At 38.5% G+C, this 19952-nt stretch overlaps 1 protein-coding gene across 35 annotated transcripts in view; it reads right to left on the bottom strand.

Annotated features, from left to right (window-relative positions):
* The window catches only part of Arb2a (ARB2 cotranscriptional regulator A), a 464299-nt gene that overhangs the window by 351317 nt on the left and 93030 nt on the right, over nt 1–19952 (bottom strand). For 20 of the 35 annotated variants that reach the window (NM_001439487.1, NM_001439486.1, NM_001106401.2 and 17 more), the window contains 1 exon segment: nt 2280–2471. In NM_001439487.1, coding sequence (NP_001426416.1) covers nt 2280–2471 — 192 coding nt within the window. 35 annotated transcript variants of the gene reach the window in all.

The raw sequence follows: 19952 nt of genomic DNA, 5'->3' as shown, positions 1-19952 counted from the left end.
GGTAGGAGGCTTATTACAGGGAAACTGGGAAAGGGAATAACATTTAAAATATATAAAAAAAAAATCCAAAAAAAAAGTGTGAAGAATGGGATTGCACCTTCCTCCTTGTGGATCTTCCTTTGCCTGGTCCCCTAATGCCATACATCCCTCCCTAACACCAGAGCAGTCATTGTATCAAGTGAAACCATATGGTAAAAATCACTTCATTTGCATTTGAAAGTGAAATATATTTATAGAAATTCATGATGAACTTTACACAATAAATTTCTTATTTAAAAAATATAGAAAATGTAGCTACCTAAAACTAGAACTTAGGCATGCTATATATTTAGAAATGAAATCTTTTCTACGAATCATGACTGACTATGGTTGAGAAAAATAGAGAAATAAACAATGAAGACCACTGTTATATTCTAAACAATATTCCCAAGTAAAAGGGTAAATGGTTTACTATTCTAATGCTATTAAAAAAGAAAACTTGCACCTCCCCATTTAGCAAATCAATACTCTATTAATACAAAGATATTTCACATACTTTCCTCTTTTCAGTTTAACCTCAAAAGGCACATCAACAAATATTCCATACTAGACAAAGCAGGTAACTTGCCACAGGGTAAAAACTCCCTGACCCATCTCATCAAGTGCTCACTGGCTGAAAGGTCCTCAGTTCTTGATGACTTTTCTTTTCAAATACGTAATGAACTGTAAATACATTTTACATGCAATGTTCTCTCTAAAACATACAGATACTATGTTATAAACAGAATTAGAACCACTGAAAGGATAGTTTACTATCTTTAGCATAAAATAAGACAGTTTAGAAAACACTAATTCTTTTGTTATTTTAGTATAAATTTCAACTTAGTAATTGAATATTTAATTATTCTGATTCCTTTTTTTCTTTCTTCAATTTTTCTTTCTTTCTTTTTTTTTATCTTTACTAACTTGAGTATTTCTTATTTACATTTCGATTATTATTCCCCGTCCCAGTTTCGGGCCAACATCCCCCTAGCCCCTCTCCCTCCCCTTCTATATGGGTGTTGCCCTCCCCATCCTCCCCCCATTACCGCCCTCTCCCCAACAATCACGTTCACTGGGGGTTCAGTCTTGGCAGGACCAAGGGCTTCCCCTTCCACTGGTGCTCTTACTAGGCTATGCATTGCTACCTATGTGGTTGGAGCCCAGGGTCAGTCCATGTATATAGTTTTTGGGTAGTGGCTTAGTCCCTGGAAGCTCTCCTTAACTGAATAATCAGTTACTACAGTTTTTTCTAAAGTCATATTAAAGTAGTAGCTGAATAAGTTACATGCTTCTTCGCACATGTTTTACAGATGGATGAAGCATTAAGTTAAGGAATTCAGTATGTCATATTGGAGGATTCATAAAATCTAATACCAAGAGCATTCTCTAGATTTGTCTTAAATGTTATCATTACATCAAGACAAAAGAACTGAACACATTAAAATATTTATTGTTTTGTTTTGTAAATATATATCCAAGATATATTTCCAATATTAATTATAAAATACACTGTCATTTTTAGAAATAAACTAGATACATGGAGACACGGACCATTTTTGAAATGCCCCTTCTATTGTAAATGTATTCTACATGATGACATTTTTTCTAAGGAATACTTCTAGTTACATGTAAAAGAAACTCAGACTTTATGATAATTGGCTGTCTACTGCACAACTTAAAAGACTTATAAACAACAATTGAACATTAGAACAACACTAGAATAGAACAACTTATTTCCCAAATATTACAATTTAGCACTATATATGTCTATTTTAAGCTTAAAAAGTTTATTTCTGGGCTTCAAAATATTTTTTAAATTGCAAAACCATGTCCTTATTACATTTTCCCTCATTGAACAGATTACATATCAACAAGTCTCCTTTTATTTTACCCTCATGACAGGAAAGCAAAGCGTTCCAAGCACGATCATGGTTTGTTGTTTTTGGTTTTTGTCAGGAGTATTTCTATTGTTAATGATGATATGATAGAATAAACTCAGCTCATATTGTTAAACAAAGGAAAAGTAAAAACAATTCTAACAAGGGAAAAAATAAAAATATTATTTTCAAAGATATTAAAGCTTTTACATAAACAATAATATCACTACATTTTCCTGTATTACTGTAACATAATAATCATACAATTTAGGTAAAAGACTTATCCCATGAATATATTTCTGAAAGAGACATAATGAAATTATTTTATGCAATAAAACAGAATGATAAAATATCCCCCCAAATAAAGGAAGTTTCACTTACATCCACAGCTCTCTTAATAAAAGGTATCTGTGTGCCACTGTCCAGATCTTCATTAATAATAAGCCTTCTAGCCCACTGACCTGCCCTGACAACACCACTACCATGAATTAAAACCATCAGTTTCTGTGGATTTGTCAAAGCATCCTCACTCATAAAGATAAAACTCTTTGGTTCACTTTCAGTGGCATCTACCTGTAATCAAAAAAAAATTAAATAATAAATAAAATGTTTCTTGATCAAGCATACACACAATGAGAAAACAACTAATGGCTACTACAAATTATTGAATGATTATTACAGAATCACTCCTTTACAAAAAAAACCTTACATAAAAGAAGCATAGTAAGATCTAGCAATTACATACTAGATGTACAAGCAACAGAAGTATTTTAAATACAAAAACACATAAAAAGAACAATTAAAGCATGTATCCCTAGATTGTTATTCTAGATTTAGTATTGCATTACCATCTTATATTAAAATAACTAATTTTAAAAGTGTCCTGTGATCCGGAGCTGATCCAACTGTTTTTATCATTGTCATTAGTCACAGTCCCAATAAATGAAGAAATTACATTTGGATAAATTTAAGTTATAGGCTTATACAGCATATAGTCTGATTCAATATAATAAAAAATACAAAAACCAAACTGGAATATATAAATGCCTTAGCCAGAACAGTATAAACTATGAAAAAAGAAAGGAAACCATCTAAAACTCCAAACACAAGGTATTCCGTGTAGTGGGCTTTGGAACTGCATTCAGATTGCAAACACAGGCATGCACAACAATAATTTGTACATTCTAAAAACTTATTTATGCTTCATTTATGTAAAGATTGGTTATCTATATGTAGTTAATGTACATATAAAGGTATATTAATTTCGATTATATATGACTTTAATTTTAAAGATACTAGAGATGTTCAGGAAATCCAACATCTGAACATTTCATTGCAGAGGTACAGCAAGCTCTATGGTACATCGGTAAAAGCCAGGACTCAAAATGGAAGCCTTATACAACCAGGCTAAAGCCAGAACTAACAACTAGTAATGTGTCCTCTACCCACAATGACACACATAAAAGATCACTTTACATGCTGTATACTACAAGAGCTCTTAACTCCAGCAGCAAAATATGTTCATACAGGTACCAAAGTTAGAACACACACACACACACACACACACACACACACACACACACACACACAACTCTACAAAAATGCTCTAGAATTCAATCTAAAATTTTAAAATCTAAATTTTCCTACACATTCAAAATGCAGAGGAATAGAAAAACAAACCTAGGTTTAAAACAATTGGTCTCAGTACTCAAGAGCAACTGGTTCGGTAGGAACAGAATGGCTGGAGTTTCTGCATACTGTAACTTTTCAGTGAAGCTTTCATTGTCTACAAATAATATCTCAAACTCTTCCCTGTGAATCTCTAGTCTCTTTCCATGTGTGATTCTTCTTCAGAACACATACAGAAACCCACCACGGGGAGGTGATATATGTGCATGCTTGTGGATGGGTATGTGCAAGTATGGGAGTGCAAATATGCATGCAGGTGGTACATGTGTGCATGTGTGTGTGCATATATGTATGTTTGTGTGTGTGTGTGTGTGTATACTCATTCACCTTTCTCCGTTGCACTGTTACTCTAAGAAGAAATAATATTTTCTACTTCACATTAGGCAAGATTATCAGCCTAGAGCAAAAACTACGACTTATTCTCAGCAAATAAAGAGAAAAACCTTTGAAATATGGATGACAGTGATATCCTTTAGATACAATGAATTTAAATGATTCAGAACATTAATAACTAGACTGCACACGAAAAACTTAAAAAGTAAACAAAAAAACAAATAATCAAGTTGTAAAATGGACTACAGATCTGAATAAAAAGTTCTCAAAAGAGACATAAAAATGGCTGATAATTATTTCTCAATGTGTTAAACATCAATAGCTATCAGGGACATGCAAATTAATGGTATTAATTCCATCTCACACCAGTCAGAATGGAAATTATCAAAAAAGCAAATATTTCAGTCTTCTGATTCTTCCATTCCTTCCATTTCCTCCTCTACAATTTTCCCTGAAACTTACATAGGGTAGTGTAAACACTCCCTTTAGGTCTGAGCAATCAGATGCCACTAATTCTCAAACCTAAAGCAGCTATGAGTTTATGCATTCAGTGAAATTCATTGCAAACGAAAAGCTCTCTGATTAAGCCTGAGGGTGATATTTGTCTGAGGGTTTGAGTATTTGAAGGCCGTGGCCGTATGAGGCCATGTCAGTTTAGCTATACAGCAATAGTCCATGCATCCCCATTTCCCAAGGCTTAAAATTGTGTGTGTGTGGGGAGGTGTGTATGGGTGCGTGTTTGTGTGTGTGTGTATATATATATATGTACACACACACATATACATATACATATATATGCATATATATGAATGAATGAATGAATGAATGAATGAATGAAAACCCAGGCATAAAAAGACAAATGCCATATGTTCTACCTCATATGGGGATCCTAGCTTTGAATCTTCAGATTTATGTGTTTAACTTGGACTACCTACAGAAGACTAGGAGATTCTTTAAGGGCAGATGGGATACTAGAAAGTAAATAATAGAAAAGTAGAAAGTAAGAATCTAAGGGATAGAAATATTTAACTATGGCTGGCCTGGAGGACTGGGGATATGATAGAGCAGAGTGAAACAAAGTGAAAGCAAATATGAAAACTCATATGGAAATAAAGTTTGATTGGTGTATAAAATCTTACAATATTAAAAAAAAAAGAAGAGGGGGGATGCTTTGAATAGCCAGATAGTGTTGTTCATAAAAGCCTAGTGATATTAGTGTCAGATATGAAACAGCTCTTTATGAATAATTGGTAAGGGAAGCCTTCAGACACCAGGAAAACAATACAGGCTTCTGCCACTTACTCCTCTTAATTACCAACAATAAATTCCCTATTGCTGAAGACACAAGACCACATTCATTGCAAACTTCAGAGGAATAAAGGAAGAACTAAATTGAAAGGTTCCTCTCCACTGCCTAGTTTTCAGAATCCTAAAAGTCATGATGTAAGCTCTTGGGACCAGCAATCTTAACCAGATATGAGTCCTATGAATTGCAGTGCCAACCTGCTATTCAGAATATCCCTACTACTGCAATAGTGGTGCAACTGTTATTGGACTAACCAACCAGTTTCTTATTGAATTTGAGGTCTACCTCACAGGAATAAATTCATGTCTGGTAATTTATAAAAACCAGAGTCTGAAAGAATCATAAGCCTTGGGAAATGGGTAGCATGTACTGTTGTACAGCTAAACTGACACAGCCTCATACTGTCTACTAAAAACTTATACCATCAGACAAATACTAGCCTTAACCAGAGAAGCTTCTCTTTAAAATGAATGGCAGTGAATGCACAACTCATAGCTGCTCTAAGTTTAAGAATTAGTGGTAGTTGATTGCTGAGACCTAAATGGAGTGTTCACACCACCCTTTGTAAGCTTCAGGGTATACTGCATAAAGGAAAACAGAAGGAATGTAAGCACCAGAGCAAAAACAAAAGTGCTACCTTCTAGGTCACAGTCATGGCAATAAGAATCCTATTAACAGCTAAGGGCTTCTCCTCTGAGCTTACGTAACTTGGGCATGTCAATCAATCATGTATCTAGAGGTGGAGGCGCACACAACCCTATCCCCACCTATAAAACTATTCAGTACTGGTGGATTTTAGAGAGAAGCAGCCATTATCTTCAGTTATGTACCCATGGCAGGGGGCGGGGGTGGGAATCAGTATCAAATGGACAGTTCCAAACTAATGGTCACAAAGAAATCATTTATTAATCCAAGTTCCCAGGTAGTACAATTGTCCTGTTTGTCTGAGATAGGATTGTGTAGAGTTAGGCCTCAAGCTTGCCACAGAATAGAGGACGATGCTAAACTCTTAATCGCCTGGCTTCAATGCAATGTGCAAAGGTAAGAAGCATGACCACCTCCAGTTCTCAGACAACATTTCAAGCAATGGAAAATTACTCCTTTAAATTCAAGAACAATCACTTTAACACTGGAAGAATGATTTCTTTTCAAAAAAGAAATAATGGTATAATTCTACTTGAGAATGTTAATGAAACTAAAGGTAAAGGCTGCCATGGATAGACAAGAATTGAGGAGTTGAAAAAAGTCATTGAAATGTATGTGAAATTCAGAGTATACAATGAAAGAGGACACTGAAAACAAGCAATGTATATGGAAATATGAATGGTGAAATGGAAGAGCAATATGTGTATAAATCATTGGGTAGAACTGACCAGAGTAAACCAGAAAAGTGACTCTGAACATGGTAAATTCAACTTGCTTTGTATAAGGTAGTGATAAATTCATATAGCAAAACATCTACATAAATAAAAGTGTTTCCTTACTACCTCAATCAAGATTGGATTGACTACAACAAGGATGTTTACCTCAAACACTAACAAGTAGTTGAGCTAATCCTTTTAAAAACAAAATGCAAAGGCCATTCTAATACAGTCTAATTTACATACCACAGATCATGAGACTATATCAAATGATTTTTAGCACTTAGCAGTTCACTGTGGAATACTTGTGAACCCCAAAAAGTGATGTTTCACTTAATGTTCACAAAAATGTATATAATAAACTAAAATGAAATTTTATAGAGAAATTATTAGTATAGTTCACATCTCTAACACTCACATGGGCAGTAAAGCAGCAGTTCAGAACATTTGGTGCTTATTACCCTGTGCTTGTGCAGAACATAAGCACAGTCGTGATATTGACGGTCATTCTTTTCCTCCCCCAAACACTGCCACATTAAAAGTGATGAAAGGGCCCTCTATTTAAGCCATGAAAGTAAACTTAGTTCAGTAAACTTAGTTCAGTAACAAGGAAAAAAAATGGTAATATTCTTTCAGTAGAAAAGAACATTCTATTAAAAAACAAACATTCTCAACACTAATTCCACACTTAAGAGAAAGCAAGAGAGAAGTAATCATTATTGAAGAATAATTTCCACATTATGTAACATTTAATCATTTATGAAAGACAGAATTTCTAAACTTACAAAGGGATTTATTAACCAAAACTAAACACTGTGCTTATTTCATCTAAGGTAAATCTTTCTCTAAACTTATTTAATTTGTACATTAAATTTAAAGTAAAAATTACCAAATATATGAAACAACTCTCTCAATCTAATTTCAGGTTTTCTTTTTAGAAAATTTAAAATTGCACCCAAACTACTCCATTTAGCCAACCAACTATGGCTTGTGCTCTAACTTTACAGAGCAAAGTGCGCTTCAAGATTTCCAGAGAGGCAGAAATGTCAAAGGACAAAATCTGGATGGTCTAAATGACTAACAGTCTTTAAGTGTTCTTTAGAAACTGAATGAAGTGATACCTTTTTCCTTTAAATTTCAGAGGGAATGAATTTATTTATACAGGTTGTTTGCTTGCTTACTTTGTCACAGCATCTCAGCACTATGGAGCCTGAGCTGCCCTGGAAATCAATATGACAACCAGGCTGTCCTCAATCTCAAACAGATCTGCCTGCATCTCCCAAATAAACTCTAAGATTAAAGGGAATATGCCAATGTCAGAGTAAGCTCAGGGGTCCGAGTAATTGAGACTGCTAATCCTCATAGGGGGCTGCCCTCCTCCTCAGCTTCCTCCAGCTTTTCCCTAATTCAAGCACAAGGGTCAGCAGCTTCTGTTCATTGGTTGGGTGCACATATCTGCATCTGACTCAGCTAATTGTTGGGTCTTTTGGAGGGCAGCCATGGTAGGTCCCTTTTTGTGAGCACACAATAGTCTCAGTAATGATGTCAGGTCTTGGGGCCTCCCCTCGACCTGGATCCCACTTTGGGCCTGTCACTAGACCTTCTTTTTCTCAGGCTCTTCTCCATTTCCATCTCTGTAGTTCTTTCACACAGGCACAATTAGGGGTAAGAGTTTTAACTGTGGGGTAGTAAAACCTATCCCTCGCTTGATACCTTGTCTTTCTGCTGGAGGTGGGCTCAACAAGTTCCTTCACCCACTGCAGCGGATTTCATCAACCCCCACCCCTTTCCTTGGACTCCTGAGAATCTCTTACCTCCCAGGTCTATAGTTCATTATGGAGGGTCCTCCCAATCTCCTTCCAACTCAGGTTGCCTGTTTCCATTCTTTCTGCTGGACCTCAGGGCTTCAGTTCTTTTCCCATACCCAAAACCAGATGATGTTCCCACATCACCACAACACCACTCACTTTCCCTCCCTGTCCCTCCTTCCCTGCTTGTGGTTGCTTTCTTTTCCCTCCAAGGTGGGACTGAGACATCCTCACTTGGGCCCATCAGCTTGTTGACCTTTTTGAGTTCTGTGGACTTTATCTTAGGTATTCTGCACTTTTTTTTTTTTTTTAGGATGTCCAACCAGGCAGCATACACCAATTGAGATGAGGTCCTCAACACATATACAGCAGAGTACTCCTGGGTCTGGGTTCTACACCTAACCATCTAGAGACTGGAGGCGCAGGAAGTTTAGAGGTCTGGTGGGGTGGTTGGGGTGGGGGCAAGGAGTAGGTATCGGATGTGGAACAGTCAGAGAGTGAACCAGGAGAGGAATAAAATCTGGAGTGTAAAAAATAATTAACTTTTAAAAAAGAATATGATCATGAGTGAAGTAACAGAGTCACAACAGAACATGTCGTACATCCGCACTGATAAGCGAATAATAACACAAAACATCAGAAAACTCAATAAACAATTCACAGACCATATGAAGATCAAGGAGAGGAAGACCAAAATGTGGATGCTTCAGTCCTTAGAAGAGGGAAAAATATTCACAGGAGGACCCTTCAGGCTTCTGCCTGAACCTAGCACTAAAAGCCAGTCACCAGGAGCACCTAAACACCTGAGAGTAGAGGTAAGACCAACTCTTCTGCACAAAACAACCCTCATGAAGGCATCAGGTCACACAAACCCAGGAACAGCTCCCTGTTCCCAGATCTGGTGGAAAGAAAACAAATCTACAGAGTTGAAACACAGACCTACGGGACGGTCAAGCCACTGTCAGAGACAACTACACAAGCTAACACCAGGGACAAGCTGATGGCCAGAGGCAAGTGTAGGAGCCTAAGCAAAAGAAAGCAAGAGTATATGGCATCATCAGAGCCCAATTCTGCCACCAAAGCAAATACTGGATATCCCAACACACGAGAAAAGGAAGATTTAGATTTAAAATCACATCTTACGATGTTGAAGGAGGCCTTTAAGAAGGACATAAATAATTCCATACAAGAAATACAGGACAATACAAGTAAACAAGTAGAAGCCCGCAAAGAGGAAACACGAAAAAAACCATTAAAGAATTACCCTGGCTTCTTGGTTGCTGCCGCCGCAGAGAGCCCGTGGGCAGCACCCCGCGAGCAAACTTGAGCCTCGGGACCACAGGTAAGACCAACTTGTCTGCTGCAAGACAGCTGCCTGGTGAGATCGGGACACACAGAGGCAGAGAGTTCATCTAGGACCAGGCATGCCCTGTGTTTGCCAGAGGTCCCACGCCCTCGGATCCCTGCCCGCAGCAGCTCTCTGCTCCCAGACCCCTTGGGAAAGAGGCCTCACCGCCTGGTCAGGTGGGCACTCCTGAGGCTGCAGAGCGGAAGAGACCACCAACACTGCCCACCCCTGCCCACATCCCTGGCCCAAGAGGAAACTGTATAAGGCCTCTGGGTTCCCGTGGGGGAGGGCCCAGGAGCGGCAGGACCCATGCCTGAGACACCTCCGGAACCTGAAGGAAACAGACCGGATAAATAGTTCTCTGCACCCAAATCCCGTGGGAGGGAGAGCTGAACCTTCAGAGAGGCAGACAAGCCTGGGAAACCAGAAAGACTGCTCTCTGTGCACACATCTTGGATGCCAGAGGAAAACACCAAAGGCCATCTGGAACCCTGGTGGACTGAGGGTCCCGAAAGGGGCAGCGCAGGTCTTCCTGGTTGCTGCCGCTGCAGAGAGCCCATGGGCAGCACCCCACGAGAGAACTTGAGCCTCGGGACCACAGGTAAGACCAACTTTTCTGCTGCAAGAAAGCTGCCTGGTGAACTCAAGACACAGGCCCATAGGAACAGCTGAAGACCTGTAGAGGAAAAACTACACGCCCGAAAGCAGAACACTCTGTCCCCATAACTGACTGAAAGAGAGGAAGGAAGGTCTACAGCACTCCTGACATACAGGCTTGTAGGACGGTCTAGCCACTGTCAGAAATAGCAGAACAAAGTAACACTAGAGATAAGCTGATGGCGAGAGGCAAGCGCAGGAACCCAAGCAACAGAAACCAAGGCTACATGGCATCATCGGAGCCCAATTCTCCCACCAAAACAAACATGGAATATCCAAACACACCAGAAAAGCAAGATCTAGTTTCAAAATCATATTTGATCATGATGCTGGAGGACTTCAAGAAAGACGTGAAGAACTCCCTTAGAGAACAAGTAGAAGCCTACAGAGAGGAATCGCAAAAATCCCTGAAAGAATTCCAGGAAAACACAATCAAACAGTTGAAGGAATTAAAAATGGAAATAGAAGCAATCAAGAAAGAACACTTGGAAACAACCCTGGATATAGAAAACCAAAAGAAGAGACAAGGAGCTGCAGATACAAGCTTCACCAACAGAATACAAGAGATGGAAGAGAGAATCTCAGGAGCAGAAGATTCCATAGAAATCATTGACTCAACTGTCAAAGATAATGTACAGCGGAAAAAGCTACTGGTCCAAAACATACAGGAAATCTAGGACTCAATGAGAAGATCAAACCTAAGGATAATAGGTATAGAAGAGAGTGAAGACTCGAAGCTCAAAGGACCAGTAAATATCATCAACAAAATCATAGTAGAAAACTTCCCTAACCTAAAAAAAGAGATACCCATAGGCATACAAGAAGCCTACAGAACTCCAAATAGATTGGACCAGAAAAGAAACACCTCCCGTCACATAATAGTCAAAACACCAAACGCACAAAATAAAGAAAGAATATTAAAATCACTAAGGGAAAAAGGTCAAGTAACATATAAAGGCAGACCTATCAGAATCACACCAGACTTCTCGCCAGAAACTATGAAGGCCAGAAGATCCTGGACTGATGTCATACAGACCCTAAGAGAACACAAATGCCAGCCCAGGTTACTGCATCCTGAAAAACTCTCAATTAACATAGATGGAGAAACCAAGATATTCCATGACAAAACCAAATTTACACAATATCTTTCTACAAATCCAGCACTACAAAGGATAATAAATGGTAAAGCCCAACATAAGGAGGCAAGCTATACTCTATAAGAAGCAAGAAACTAATCGTCTTGGCAACAAAACAAAGAGAATGAAAGCACACAAACATAACCTCACATCCAAATATGAATATAACGGGAAGCAATAATCACTATTCCTTAATATCTCTCAACATCAATGGCCTGAACTCCCCAATAAAAAGACATAGATTAACAAACTGGATACGCAACGAGGACCCTGCATTCTGCTGCCTACAGGAAACACACCTCAGAGACAAAGACAGACATTACCTCAGAGTGAAAGGCTGGAAAAAAATTTTCCAAGCAAATGGTCAAAAGAAGCAAGCTGGAGTAGCCATTCTAATATCAAATAAAATCAATTTTCAACTAAAAGTCATCAAAAAAGATAAGGAAGGACACTTCATATTCATCAAAGGAAAAATCCATCAAGATGAACTCTCAATCCTAAATATCTATGCCCCAAATACAAGGGCACCTACATACGTAAAAGAAACCTTACTAAAGCTCAAAACACACATTGCACCTCACACAATAATAGTGGGAGATTTCAACACCCCACTCTCATCAATGGACAGATCATGGAAACAGAAATTAAACAGTGATGTCGACAGACTAAGAGAAGTCATGAGCCAAATGGACTTAACGGATATTTATAGAACATTCTATCCTAAAGCAAAAGAATATACCTTCTTCTCAGCTCCTCATGGTACTTTCTCCAAAATTGACCATATAATTGGTCAAAAAACGGGCCTCAACAGGTACAGAAAGATAGAAATAATCCCATGCCTGTTATCGGACCACCACGGCCTAAAACTGGTCTTCAATAACAATCAAGGAAGAATGCCCACATATACTTGGAAATTGAACAATGCTCTACTCAATGATAACCTGGTCAAGGAATAAAGAAAGAAAGAAATTAAAGACTTTTTAGAATTTAATGAAAATAAAGGTACAACATACCCAAACTTATGGGACACAATGAAAGCTGTGCTAAGAGGAAAACTCATAGTGCTGAGTGCCTGCAGAAAGAAACAGGAAAGAGCATATGTCAGCAGCTTGACAGCACACCTAAAAGCTCTAGAACAAAAAGAAGCAAATACACCCAGGAGGAGTAGAAGGCAGGAAATAATCAAACTCAGAGCTGAAATCAAACAAGTAGAAACAAAAAGGACCATAGAAAGAATCAACAGAACCAAAAGTTGGTTCTTTGAGAAAATCAACAAGATAGATAAACCCTTAGCCAGACTAACGAGAGGACACAGAGAGTGCGTCCAAATTAACAAAATCAGAAATGAAAAGGGAGACATAACAACAGATTCAGAGGAAATTCAAAAAATCATCAGATCTTACTATAAAAACCTATATTCAACAAAACTTGAAAATCTTCAGGAAATGGACAATTTCCTAGACAGATACCAGGTACCGAAGTTAAATCAGGAACAGATAAACCAGTTAAACAACCCCATAACTCCTAAGGAAATAGAAGCAGTCATTAAAGGTCTCCCAACCAAAAAGAGCCCAGGTCCAGACGGGTTTAGTGCAGAATTCTATCAAACCTTCATAGAAGACCTCATACCAATATTATCCAAACTATTCCACAAAATTGAAACAGATGGATCACTACCGAATACCTTCTATGAAGCCATAATTACTCTTATACCTAAACCACACAAAGACACAACAAAGAAAGAGAACTTCAGACCAATTTCCCTTATGAATATCGACGCAAAAATACTCAATAAAATTCTGGCAAACCGAATCCAAGAGCACATCAAAACAATCATCCACCATGACCAAATAGGCTTCATCCCAGGCATGCAGGGATGGTTTAATATACGGAAAACCATCAACGTGATCCATTATTTAACAAACTGAAAAAACAAAACCACATGATCATTTCATTAGATGCTGAGAAAGCATTTGACAAAATTCAACACCCCTTCATGATAAAAGTCCTGGAAAGAATAGGAATTCAAGGCCCATACCTGAACATATTAAAAGCCATATACAACCAACCAGTTGCTAACATTAAACTAAATGGACAGAAACTTGAAGCAATCCCACTAAAATCAGGGACTAGACAAGGCTGCCCACTCTCCCTACTTATTCAATATAGTTCTTGAAGTTCTAGCCAGAGCAATCAGACAACAAAAGGAGGTCAAGGGGATACAGATCAGAAAAGAAGAAGTCAAAATATCACAAAATATCACAAAATATCACACAAAATATTTGCAGATGATATGATAGTATATTTAAGTGATCCCAAAAGTTCCACCAGAGAAGTACTAAAGCTGATAGACAACTTCAGCAAAGTGGCTGGGTATAAAATTAACTCAAATAAATCAGTTGCCTTCCTCTATACAAAAGAGAAACAAGCCGAGAAAGAAATTAGGGAAACGACACCCTTCATAATAGACCCAAATAATATAAAGTACCTCGGTGTGACTTTAACAAAGCAAGTAAAAGATCTGAAAAATAAGAACTTCAAGACACTGAAGAAGGAAATTGAAGAAGACCTCAGAAGATGGAAAGATCTCCCATGCTCATGGATTGGCAGGATTAATATAGTAAAAATGGCCATTTTACCAAAAGCAATCTACAGATTCAATGCAATCCCCATCAAAATACCAATCCAATTCTTCAAAGAGTTAGACAGAACAATTTGCAAATTCATCTGGAATAACAAAAAACCCAGGATAGCTAAAGCTATCCTCAACAATAAAAGGACTTCAGGGGGAATCACTATCCCTGAACTCAAGCAGTATTACAGAGCAATAGTGATAAAAACTGCATGGTATTGGTACAGAGACAGACAGATAGACCAGTGGAATAGAATTGAAGACCCAGAAATGAACCCACACACCTATGGTCACTTGATTTTTGACAAAGGAGCCAAAACCATCAAATGGAAAAAAGATAGCATTTTCAGCAAATGGTGCTGGTTCAACTGGAGGGCAACATGTAGAAGAATGCAGATCGATCCATGCTTATCACCCTGTACAAAGCTTAAGTCCAAGTGGATCAAGGACCTCCACATCAAACCAGACACACTCAAACTAATAGAAGAAAAACTAGGGAGGCATCTGGAACACATGGGCACTGGAAAAAATTTCCTAAACAAAACACCAATGGCTTACGCTCTAAGATCAAGAATCGACAAATGGGATCTCATAAAACTGCAAAGCTTCTGTAAGGCAAAGGACACTGTGGTTAGGACAAAACGGCAACCAACAGATTGGGAAAAGATCTTTACCAATCCTACAACAGATAGAGGCCTTATATCCAAAATATACAAAGAACTCAAGAAGTTAGACCGCAGGGAAACAAATAACCCTAGAAAAAATGGGGTTCAGGGGCTGGGGATTTAGCTCAGTGGTAGAGCGCTTACCTAGGAAGCGCAAGGCCCTGGGTTCTGTCCCCAGCTCTGAAAAAAAAAGAACCAAAAAAAAAAATGGGGTTCAGAGCTAAACAAAGAATTCACAGCTGAGGAATGCCAAATGGCTGAGAAACACCTAAAGAAATGTTCAACATCTTTAGTCATAAGGGAAATGCAAATCAAAACAACCCTGAGATTTCACCTCACACCAGTGAGAATGGCTATGATCAAAAACTCACGGGACAACAGATGCTGGCGAGGATGTGGAGAAAGAGGAACACTCCTCCATTGTTGGTGGGATTGCAAACTGGTACAACCATTCTGGAAATCAGTCTGGAGGTTCCTCAGAAAATTGGACATTGAACTGCCTGAGGATCCAGCTATACCTCTCTTGGGCATATACCCAAAAGATGCCCCAACATATAAAAAAGACACATGCTCCACTATGTTCATTGCAGCCTTATTTATAATAGCCAGAAGCTGGAAAGAACCCAGATGCCCTTCAACAGAGGAATGGATACAGAAAATGTGGTACATCTACACAATGGAATATTACTCAGCTATCAAAAACAACGACTTTATGAAATTTGTAGGCAAATGGTTGGAACTGGAAAACATCATCCTGAGTGAGCTAACCCAATCACAGAAAGACATACATGGTATGCACTCATTGATAAGTGGCTATTAGCCCAAATGCTTGAATTACCCTAGATGCCTAGAACAAATGCAACTCAAGACGGATGATCAAAATGTGAATGCTTCACTCCTTCTTTAAAAGGGGAACAAGAATACCCTTGGCAGGGAAGAGAGAGGCAAAGATTAAAACAGAGACTGAGGGAACACCCATTCAGAGTCTGCCCCACATGTGATCCATACATATACAGCCACCCAATTAGACAAGATGGATGAAGCAAAGAAGTGCAGACCGACAGGAGCCGGATGTAGATTGCTCCTGAGAGACACAGCCAGAATACAGCAAATACAGAGGCGAATGCCAGCAGCAAACCACTGAACTGAGAATAGGACCCCCGTTGAAGGAATCAGAGAAAGAACTGGAAGAGCTTGAAGGGGCTCGAGACCCCATATGTACAACAATGCCAAGCAACCAGAGCTTCCAGGGACTAAGCCACTACCCAAAGACTATACATGGACTGACCCTGGACTCTGACCTCATAGGTAGCAATGAATATCCTAGTAAGAGCACCAGTGGAAGGGGAAGCCCTGGGTCCTGCTAAGACTGAACCCCCAGTGAACTTGACTGGTGGGGGGAGGGCGGCAATGGGTGGAGGGTCGGGAGGGGAACACCCATAAGGAAGGGGAGGGGGGAGGGGGATGTTTGCCCGGATACCGGGAAAGGGAATAACACTCGAAATGTATATAAGAAATACTCAAGTTAATAAAAAAAAAAAAAAAAAAAAAAAAAGAAGGTGGAAAAAGAGAATCAGGAACTCGAAATAAATCTCAGCTATTACAGAGTTTGAGACCAGCCTGGACTACAAGAAATCCAAAGTGCTACAAAAGACCCAGTATCAATAATAATATTGACAATAAAGAAATAAACAAATCAGGCTTAAAAAAAAAAAGTACACCAGAAAAATCTCCATCTCCAAAAACATAGACATCACGATGATTCCTAACAGTAGTAAAGTTGCGTTTATGAAGTAACAACAGAAGTAATTCCATGGATGGTGGCGTTCGCAGCATAAGGAATAATGTGTTGCAGCATTAGGACGGTTGAGAACCAACCACTGCTCCAGTAGTAGCAAGTGAGCTACCAGCTGCGTTATGTGTTTGGAAGAGAGGAAAACCTGAGATGATCAAAAATCTGAAAATCACTCTTGAGAAAACACGAAAGCTTTTCGGTTTTGTCTTTAGAGGTAATTAGAAGGCCAATTGGACATGAAAAATATCCTAGAAAGAATGCTTCTTACTAAAACTTTCTCCCGAAGGAAAGGGTGCTGGTTGATTTTTATCACCCTGACAAAGTAGAGTCACCCGGGAAGATGAAACCTCAATTGAGGGATTCCTTCTAACAAATTGGTCGGTGGGCACTGTTTTGAGACATGCATTTTCTTGTTTAAGGATTGATATGGAAGGGTCCAGCCAAGCCCACTGTGGGCAGTGCCATCCTAGGCCGGTGGTCTGGGTGGTGTAAAAGGGCACCCCGAGCTAGTTATGGCAAGCAAACTATTCATTAGAATTCTTCCATGGGCTCATTCATTTCCTGCCTCCAATCTCTGCCTTGACTTTTCTCAATGGTGGACTAACCTATAAACCAAATAAACTCTTTCCTCCTCCTCCAAAAAAAAAAGAATTACCCTGGGCTCCAACCTCATAGGTAGCAATGAATAGCCTAGTAAGAGCACCAGTGGAAGGGGAAGCCCTTGATCCTGCCAAGACTGAACCTCCAGTGAACTTGATAGTTGTGGGGAAGGTGGTAATGGGGGGAGGGTGGGGAGGGGAAGCCCATGTAGAAGGGGAGGGGTTAGGGGGATGTTGGCCTGGAAACTGGGAAAGGGAATAACAATCGAAATGTAAATAAGAAATACTCAAATTAATAAAGATAAAAAAAAAGAATTACAGAAAAACACAACCAAACAGTTAAAGGAATTGAGCAAAACCATAAAGGATCTAAAAATTGAAATAAAAACAATAAAGAAAGCACAAAGGGAGACATCACTGGAGACAGAAAAACTAGGGAAGAGATCAGGAGTCATAGATGCAAGCATCACCAACAGAATACAAAAGATAGAAGAAACTCAGGGGCAGAAGATACCATAGAAAACATCAACACAACTATCAAAGATAATGTAAAATGCACAAAGCTCCTAGCCCAAAACATCCAGGAAATCCAGGCAATAATGAGATGATCAAACCTAAGAATAAGAGGTATAGAAGAGAGTGAAGACTACCAACTTAAAGGGCATTCTTCAACAAAATTATAGAACAAAACTTCCCTAACCTAAAGGAAGAAAGGCCCATAAACTTACAAAATGTCTATAGAACCCCAAATAGATTGGACCAGTAAAGAAACTCCTCCCATCACATAATAGTCAAAACACCAAATACACACACAAAATAAAGAAAGAATATTAAAAGCAGTAAGGGGAAAAGGTCAAGTAACATATAAAGGCAGACCTATCAGAATCACACCAGACTTCTCACCAGAGACTATGAAAGCCAGACGATCCTGGACAGATGTCATACAGACCCTAAGAGAACACAAATGACAGCCCAGGTTACTGTATCCTGCAAAACTCTCAATTAACATAGATGGAGAAACCAAGATATTCCATGACAAAACCAAATTTACACAGTATCTTTCTACAAATCCACCCCTACAAAAAATAAAAGAGGGAAAATTCCAACACCAGGAGGAAAACTCCACTCTAGAAAAAGCAAGAAAGTAATCTCCTTACAATGAAACCAAAAGATTAGAGAAAAACAAACATAATTTCACATCAAACAACAAAAATTACAGGAAACAAAAATCACTATTCATTAATATATCTAAATAAAAATGGACTTAATTCCCCAATAAAAAGACGTAGACTAACAGACTGGATAAATAAAGAGGACCCAGCATTTTACTGCATACAGGAAACACACCTGAGAGACAAAGACAGACACTACCTCAGAGTCAAAGGCTGGAAAACTACTTTCCAGGCAAATGGTCTGAAGAAACAAGACAGAGTAGCCATTCTAATATAAGATAAAATCGACTTTCAACCAAAGGTTATCGAAAAAGATAAGGAAAATCACTTCATAGCCATCAAAGGAAAAATCCTCCAAGATGAACTCTAAATTCTAAATATCTATGCTCCAAATACAAGGGCACCTACATAAAAGAAACCTTACTAAATCTCAAAGCACACATTGCACCTCACACAATAATAGTAGGAGATTTCAACACCCCACTCTCATCAATGGACAGAACAAGGAAACAGAAATTAAACAGAGACACAGAGAAACTAACAGAAGTTATGAACCAAATGGATCTAACAGATATTTATAGAATATTCCATCCCAAATCAAATGGATATACGTTCTTCTCAGCACCTTATGGTACCTCCTCCAAAATTGACCATATAATCGGTCACAAAATAGGCCTCAACAGATACAGGAAGATAGAAATAATCCTATGCATCCTATCAGATCACCACGGACAAAGGCTGGTCTTCAATAAGAACAATAATGACAGAAAGCCCACATATATTATACATGGAAGTTGAACAATGCTCTACTCAGTGAAAACTTGGTCAAAGAAGAAATAAAGAAAAATTAAAGACTTCTTAGAATTTAATGAAAATGAAGATACAACATATCCAAACTTATGGGACACAAGGAAAGCAGTGCTAAGAGGAAAACTCATAGCTCTGAGTGCCTGCAAGAAGAAACAGGAGAGATCATACATCAGCAGCTTGACAACACACCTAAAAGCTCTAGAACAAAAAGAAACAAATAAATCCAAGAAGAGTAGAAGGCAGGAAATAATCAAACTCGGGCCTGAAATCTACCAAGTAGAAATAAAAATGACTATATAAGGAATCAAAAAAACAAAACAAAACGAGGAGCTAGTTATTTGAGAAAAATCAACAAGATAGATGAACCCTTAGAAAGACTAAGCAGAGGGCACAGAGAGTATATCCAAATTAAGAAAAATGATAAATAAAAAGGGAGACATAACAACAGAATCTGAGGAAATTCAAAAAATCATCAGAACCTACTGTAACAGTCTATATTCAACAAAACTGGAAAATCTGCAGGAAATGGACACTTTTCTAGACAAATACCATGTACCAAAGTTAAATCAGGAACAGATAAACCATCTAAACAACCCCATAACTCCTAAAGAAATAGAAGCAGTCATTAAAGGTTTCCCAACCAAAAATAGCCCAGGGCTTAGTGCAAAATTCTATCAGACCTTCATAGAAGGTCTCATTCCAATACTGTCCAAAATATTCCATAAAATAGAAACAGAAGGAGC

This window comes from Rattus norvegicus, chromosome 2 (genome assembly GCF_021556685.1).
Source record: "Rattus norvegicus strain SHRSP/BbbUtx chromosome 2, alternate assembly SHRSP_T2T, whole genome shotgun sequence".
In the NCBI taxonomy this organism is placed as follows: domain Eukaryota; kingdom Metazoa; phylum Chordata; class Mammalia; order Rodentia; family Muridae; genus Rattus; species Rattus norvegicus.
This window is presented reverse-complemented; position numbering and strand designations above follow the sequence as displayed.